At 31.5% G+C, this 8,548-nt stretch overlaps 1 protein-coding gene across 1 annotated transcript; it reads left to right on the top strand.

Annotated features, from left to right (window-relative positions):
• Nucleotides 1–2,878: 2,878 nt before the first annotated feature.
• LOC121392575 (short-chain collagen C4-like) lies at nucleotides 2,879–4,633 on the top strand. Its single transcript, XM_041523729.1, has 2 exons — nucleotides 2,879–2,917; nucleotides 3,866–4,633. The coding sequence occupies exons 1-2, from the start codon at nucleotides 2,879–2,881 to the stop codon at nucleotides 4,631–4,633; spliced, it is 807 nt and encodes a 268-aa protein (XP_041379663.1).
• Nucleotides 4,634–8,548: the final 3,915 nt, after the last annotated feature.

The following is an 8,548-nucleotide window of genomic DNA, read 5'->3' as shown; positions in this document are numbered from 1 at the left end:
ATAACAATGTACTACTAAACACTTCATCTCTTTTGCCATGATCAGTACACAAACTGTCCCATAACAGTCTTTACTTCCTTAGCAATTTGTTCTAGAAATCCATTAATAGAATTCACAGCTTTTCACCAATTTGTGGTCGCTATTGAATATGTATAAGAAATAGTCAACAACAGATATTAATGAATTGGGACTACATGTATTTGCTACAAAATATAGTCAGAGATGTTACCTCTTCGAGACAGAAGTGTGTCGTACAGTTGAGGAACTCAGAGCTCACCATTGGAAAATGCTATCAGATATTGTTGTTGCTGAGCATGTTTCAGACAACGTCCAAATTCTTGTTCCAGTTGACAAAAGAAGAAACTAAATGTAAAAGTGTAAAACACAATAGACATTTTATTAGTAATTCTTAATATACATATTTTAGTATATATTAATGTATATGTACATGTACTGTGTGATGATCATATACTTTTACCACATAAATGAGAGATCAGATGAACTAATCAATCGTTTCTTCAAAGCTGTCAATATATGAAGTATGAACAGATACCATATTCATAGTCCAAGCTAACTGACGATTAGCTGGTTCCCATAATCTACACAGTGTCATATTAAAGATCACTTTATAAAACATGTACTTACTTTAATGGAGCTTTATGGACACTTGTTAGTACTTGTAGTCTAAACCAATCTAGACGTAGTCCCTCAAAGTCATACTCTACACGATCATCCACTATATATCATAAAAAATATACATGTAATGAAAATATCACACAAATGTATTATAAATGTTGTTGTTGTATATAAGATTAGTAGATTGTCAACTTACTTTCTTGCCTTGTAAACGAGACAGACTATCAACAAAAAATGTCATTAAATGGGACTCTTTTTCAGGACACACTGTCATCCTCTGCATATATATAATTATATTATAAATGCTTATATATATATATGTAATATACCATGACAATTTCTCTCTCATTTGTGCAGCATCAAATCCTCCCAGAAATCTCAAATGATAGTTATAAATTACTTTCCGATATTTTCTTACCAATGCTGAATAAAGAAGATGAAGCTAATTATATTAGTGGATGACACTGACCTTTCAGACGAACTGTTTCAAAATAAGTTCAGGAAGAGCTGGGTCTGAGTAATCCTCAGGGTTAGGTTTGTATTTTACCTTTGGGTGTGGTCACACTGCCATGTTTCATTATCCAATGTATCTCATCTTTTGCTAAAGTAAGTGCTAGTAACACTGTAGTAATCTGGAGAGACAGAGAGATAGAGAGATCATGTTTAAGTCTTAAATCACATTGATTCTGTTCTACATTTACCTTAGATCCTAATAGTCCAGGTTGATCAGATAGGAACAGATACAACTCATTCAAAGCTGTACATAGATAACGTCGTTGTTCATGATGTAAAGGACCACTAATATGATAATGAGACAAGACATTATTATATCAGTATTATTGAAGTATATGCACAGATAACACATATGTGTGTGTAGTATTGTAACTTACGCATTTTGTAACACTGAATTTAGTTGATCTTGTGCTTCACTTGCACGTTTTCGATCTCTGACAAAAGATAAGGACATGAAATATTTATGATATAGAAGGTTTGTCATTGATTAATGATCTTAAACTAATAAACAGGTTATTGATAAGTGAGTTTCGCTCTTGTAGAATAGTTAAATAAACTATGAATTAAGAGGTATTATCTAACAAAGAGATAATAGCCATCTTATTATTGTTTCCATAGTCTTAGTAGTGCTTCAGCTCCCAATTGATGAGGACATACCAAAAATTTAACTACAAAAATAATAACAATAATAATTTAAAAGTTAGTACAATATCATATTATATTTAACTATTATTAAACCCATGCGAAAGTCATTAACAATTATGAATAACCTGACACTAAGTGTAATGACAGAGTCTCACATTAGTTCAACTACTCAATTATTGAGGATTAAGATGGAGACTTTTGACAGATTCAGTACTTGATGCTGACAAAGTGTTGCTGTTGTCTCAAAAAACACTTTTGATTCTAGGCAACAATCTGAGAAGAGTTACAACCTGCTGACAAATTCTTCAAGATCGAAAATGATTTACATTTTTAGTACTTTTACGGATGCATTTCTTTGTTACGAATTTGTTATAACATATAAAAATAATATGTGATTAAAAGTAAATATAAACTAGGTAATTATATGGTTACTATATACTTTGTAAATAATGATATAAATGATCATTGATAGAAATAAATCCATACTTCGCATTTAGTATTTTATAGATATATATACAAGATAGTAACACTGGAATTGACTTCATCATATTAAAGAAATGTTGTCAAAAAGTTTCAGCTCTCTTTTTACTTTTTTAATCCTTTAGTATTTGACGTCTCCAAAGCCTTGCAGATATTAATAATCAAACTACAAAGAGACTGCAAAGTACTAGGTTTAATAAAATTTAAAGTACTAAAGCATGAATAGTAAGTAATATTATAAACTGTATCTTTACATAGTTATCAATCAAAAAAAACTGAATAAAAATTTTCAGATATTTTTACCTTAACTTAGTCTTCCTTCACCAAGTAACAATACCACTGTACTGATAGCTACTATATCAGTGAGACAAGGGAAAGTCTTAACTAATACTCTGTCATTATAGAGGATGGTTTTCCCTGACCTTTTCATTCAACTAACCTAACACTATATTGATAACTTTCCTTTATCTGATAGACAGGGGAAGGTCTTATCTACTCTGTCATCATAGAGGATGGTTTTCCCTGAGACCTTTTTCTTTCAACTAATCTAACCACTGTACTGATAACTGATTCAGTGGACAGACAAGGGAAGGTCTTATCTACTATGTCATCTATCAACAGCCAGAAGGTCTACTCTGACCAAGTAACCTAACCACTATACTGATAACTGTCCTTTATCCGATAGACAGAGGAAGGTCTTATCTACTTCTCTGTCATTATAAAGGATGGATTCCATGACCTCAGCTTTTGATGTACCTGTCCTCCTGTCCCTTTTGGTAAAGTTATCCAACCTATAAAGGAATAACCTCTACATTCACAAGTACTCTAAAATTTGATGTTGTCAACAACTGATGACTATATAAAGAACTGACAGACAGAGTTTTACATAGCAGAAAATCTCTTTAAATTCAAGTAAAGTGAACTTTTAAGCTCTTCAAGCAAATCACTCCTTCTACATCAAACTAACTCTCAAGATGATAATACAGACACTCATTATTGGTTGTCCTGTTACTAACTGTAGAACAATGTACTACAGCTGCTGTACAAGGCAATCACATGGCTTAAAAATATTTAGTTCTAATCAAGGGAAGGTCTTAACTAGTACTCTGTATCATAGAGGATGGTTTTCACGGACCTGGTTCTTTCAAGTAACCTAACACTAGACTTTATCCATGGAGCAAGGGAAGTTCTTATCTATTTTTCTGTCATCTATCAATAGCTAGAGGATGGTTTTCCCTGAACTTAGCCTTTGGTGGACCTTTTACCTGTCTCCTTTGGTCATTTTGTCCAACCCAAGGGAATGGCCTCTTCACTCACAAATGATATTACAATTTAAAATTTGATCAAATTTGTCAACAACTGATGACTATATAAAGAACTGTAAGAAAGACATTTAAATATAAGAAAATTATCTGAATTTTGAAGCAAAAGAAGCAAATCATTTCTTCTTCAACAAGCTAACTCTCAAGATGATACAGATACTATCAATGTTGATTGTCCTGTTACTAACTATAGAACAATGTACTGCAGCTGCTGTGCAAGGTAATTGTATTTTTTCTAAGAATATTCAATTCCAATCCATTTATTATAGAAAAACAGTCGAGATAAGAGATGTACCTCTCCTACACAGAATGTCACTACCAACACACCTTATATTCAAATACTACAAGGACGTGATGGTCGTGATGGCATACAAGGTCCTCCTGGACCAGCTGGTACACCTGGAAGAGATGGTACCAATGGTAAAGATGGAATGAAAGGCAACAAAGGAGAACGAGGACAACAAGGGCCTCCAGGACCAAGAAATGGAGGTGTGGTCTTTACTAGATGGGGACGTACCACCTGTCCTACAACCAATGATACAGAATTACTCTACAAAGGGAAAGCTGCAAGTAGTTCTCATGACCAAACTGGAGGTGGAGCTAACTACATTTGTCTACCAATCAACCTGAGTTTTTATCATACATGCCTGGTGTTCATCAATATCAGTCATTATATCTATGGAGTAGAGTATGAAACTTACGAAAATGGTCCCTTAGCTTCAATTCACGATCATAATGCCCCCTGTGCTGTATGTTATGTTGTTTCTACTAGAGTATCATATCTGATGATACCAGCAAAGGTTACATGTCCATTAACATGGACCACAGAATATCAAGGTTACCTCATGGCTGAGCTCTTTAGCCACAAACATAATGCAGTCTATGTGTGTGTTGATAAAGATCCTGAATCTATTCCAGGAAGTGGTGCTAACACTAATGGTGCTTTATTCTATCATGTTCAAGCTCAATGTAATGGACTTCTCTGTCCTCCATATGATAAGGAGAAGGAGCTAGCCTGTGTGGTGTGTACCAGGTGAACTATTGTCTTAATAACATTAATTTTGAGTGTATATTTTGTAGTTTACACATTTCTAAATTGTTTTGACATTGATTTTGATTGATTTGCAATTTGTACTTTATGCTATAATTTTTGAATAGATAAATCAAAAAGCTGTCAAATGTTAATATAACTCCTCTAGAACATGCATCTCACAAACGAACAGTTAGCAGAAATATTCTGAAGATATTGTATTCCTATATTTAAATACCAAATAGTTTAATAGTAGCTTCTCCTTTACTGGATTCAAATTAAAATAGACGCTGGATTATAAAGCAAATTTGGTAAAAAATTTCAAAAGCATTTAAACAAAATAATCAAATTTTCTAGATAATTTATTTATTTCAAGCATTGTTTTCCATTGATGGCCTTTGTCTAGAATGACTTTATATTACTGAACTTTTCTATTCCTTTATTGAGTTGAGTTGTAGCTGTAGACACTGTTGTTGCTGAGTTAGAGCAGTTCAAAATGTATTGCTTTGATATAGAAAATAGACAAACATACAAGGCATAACCCTAACCCCAAAGAGAGTAGAGAGGGTTATTAGTTGGTTGTCATTCTTTGATAAAGTCAATGTGCAATAAATTGACACAACAATCATCTATTATTATATGTATATAAGTATTTTTTAACAGAAAACATTTCTCATAAGTAATGATTACAATTCTAATTGATCCACCCCATGATACTCAGTTCAACAATAAACATTAGTTAAAACTTTAATGGTATATTCAGTGTATTCCATTAAATTAGTAACATAATATATAATTTCCATATATTATATATTATACTATGTAATAATATTGCCTCTAGACAACAAACTGTTTTTATTAACAATAACTTCACATCAAATATTGTGTTCTTTATGAAATAAAATTAATTATATATGTATTTAAAATTACATGCTTTAAGTTGTTATATTACCTTATAATATCAAATAGTACTGATCATTAATACAATTATATATGTGACTACATCCACATTGATTAAAGCACTGCTTTATTATCTTTCTTACAAGTCAATCATGCCATGTTGGAGGGTGTGATTTATTTTTTATTACTGAAAAAATTTGAAAATTTTATGTATACAAAAAATAACTGAATACACAGACAAACTAATTACACAGTTCATATTATAGTATTCTACAGTAATAATCTATAATATTAACTAGTTAAAATACTACACAATAAGTTATCACTAAAACTATAACAAGTTATATTTTGGAGAAACTACTGAACTAAAATGGTGCTTCCATATCAACTTCTTTGTCCTTTCTCTTAGATGTCTATTAAAGATGCAAACAATACACATATTAGATATGTTATAAACTATATAATAATATACTATAATACTCAATGAAATTTGATGATATTTTTACTCATTAAAATTGTAGTAAAAATATTTGTCAATGACAACTTTATCTTCAATGAGTATCATAAATGACAATGGAATTATTAATTACAAGCTTGTCTTTGAAAGGACAAAAAGTTCATTCAGAATGTTTTAGTTAGATAGTAACTCTTCAATCTAGTTTTAACTATAACAGTCATACTAATGACCATATGTAATGATAAAGTACCTATTATTACATTAACATATATACTTACAACAGGTCTCCTGTATACTGAGTTATAACCATCTCTTAGTAGACAATATGGAAAACATGACTCCAACAAATCACGAGTCAGAAAAGGAGACTCTGCTACAAACTAAATCAAAGAACAATGTTATCATAGTAACATACATAAATCTGATACACTTACTAAATCCAGTAGAACATATATAGCTTCTCAAGCTTTTGGGGACATCTTTCTCACGATCAACTTCTTTGGCAAGTGTCATTAATACGAGATGAAGTGAACTAGAAGTTAAAAACATATAAATACAATGAGTATATCCCTACAATTAAGTCATTACTATTATATTATCAATGTACTATATAATCTTACTAATATTTAACTGGTATGTACTTACAATAATGAAATCTTTCATTCCATCTTTTGTTCTTGTTCTCCATAGAATGCAAACACAGCTCCAGCAATAGCATTCACAGCAATAGCAAGACAATGGACATTATTTTCATGACCTACATTATGTAAAGTACAGACTTTCATTAAATTGACAAGAACAATAACATTATCCATACGTTAGGCACATGGACTATATAGTATTGATAGTAGTGAATATGTACCTTCAAAACTTGGTAAAAATTGTGACTCTCCTTTCATTGCTAATTCAAGTAAGTACACACCCACAAACACAAGATAGAGAAACCAGATTTGTTTGTCATCTAAACTCTTATCTACAATAGAGAGAGAGAGACAGAGACAGAGACAGAGACAGAGAGACACAAGAGAGAGAGAGAGAGAGAGAACATTTGAGACAGAGAGACAGAGAGAGACAAGAGAGAGAGAGAGAAAGAGACAGAGAGAGAGAGTATTGTCTACATCCTACTCTCTCTATCTTACCACAATGAGCTTTCATAGTATTAAACAGAAGTGGATCAACATCACACTCAATACCAGCAGCAGTAGCCATAGGATCAGCAACCTATACATGTAATATAATATATGTTGTTGCTTGAAGAGATAACTTTCTAAAATGCTAGTAGAATACCAAGTAATGATAGACATTGAATGAATCATCACCATCTATTGAATTAAGAACACATTTACATTATTACATGTACTATATATCATATGTTATGTGTGTGTTGTGACATACTCTTCAGTTTACGAAATAAGTCATTAAATATATCGGGTTTATCTCGATTGGTGTGAAGAGCTAACAATATGTCTTGGTTCTGTAATACATAATTTTTTGATTTCTTTGACTTGAGCACCACTTGTTCCATACTCCGATCTCCTAAATATTGTAAACCATAAGCACCAACAATTTCAGCCAATGACTGCATCTCTGACAACACAGAATGATACATGTCATTGTTTGGTAGGAAAACTACTTTGTTCTTTGAGTTACAAATGTACAATAAATTATTTATATAGTTCAAAATATCAGGACACTTTATTACACTACTATTCTAGCATTATATTACTCCTGTAAAAAATAAATCCCCTTTATTAGGACATAATAATGAGATGTTAACTAATTTATAAATAGTACTTACTGACCTTGAACATCTGAATACTCTTCAGCTTTAAATGTCATAATATGACGACTAACAAAAGCCATTCTATTTTTACTGTAACAAATTCCACCTTGAGAGACCCTCTTCAACAGAACATTGCTATACCTACCAGATATATATAATATTGATATGATGATCACATAATCTTATAAATGGTCCAGTTAATACATACATACATATATATGTAGGTATGTATGCATTTATATATATATATATACAGTCTTGATAGTCCAGTTGATACATACATAATACTACATACATACAGTCTTAATATATATATTACAGGTGGTATAAGTACTGGCAATAGTAGCCTCTCCTTTGCTGTCTAATGGTTGTGTTTCTTGTATAAGAAATGAAGTTAGAACTCGAGTCATATCAACATTAACTACAGAAAATACAAACAATATCACTTACAAACATGTAGTATACTAGAGTACTAGTGTCTGTATATGTACTCATAGTACATAGTATATTGTGATATTATATCACTACACTATATACTGACTATACTATTCTATGTTGTTATGCTAGTTCTCTTACCATACAATTCCAGACTTCTCAATGTAGATACATAAGATTGAATACGTAACAGAACTTCTGATGGTCTTGCTATCTCTTTAGTCTCAGAATTATAGTTCATCATAGCAACAACATTTCTAGTAACACATAATAATGAGAATTATAACTTAACATTGCGTGATATATGACTTACCTTATAAAGAGATCTTCTAGATGTGAGAGAAGAT

The sequence above is a fragment of the Gigantopelta aegis genome, unplaced genomic scaffold (genome assembly GCF_016097555.1).
Source record: "Gigantopelta aegis isolate Gae_Host unplaced genomic scaffold, Gae_host_genome ctg4091_pilon_pilon, whole genome shotgun sequence".
NCBI classification, from domain to species: Eukaryota; Metazoa; Mollusca; class Gastropoda; order Neomphalida; family Peltospiridae; genus Gigantopelta; species Gigantopelta aegis.
Note: the sequence above shows the minus strand (reverse complement) of the source record. Positions and strands in the feature narration are given on the sequence as shown.

What these genes read in the sequence shown, in the direction of transcription:
- LOC121392575 (XM_041523729.1), top strand. Translation starts at nt 2,879, where the DNA reads ATGTCATCTATCAACAGCCAGAAGGTCTACTCTGACCAA. An exon ending in AGAAGGTCTACTCTGACCAA is followed by an intron (nt 2,918 to 3,865) that starts GTAACCTAACCA and finishes CATTTATTATAG; the next exon opens with AAAAACAGTCGAGATAAGAG.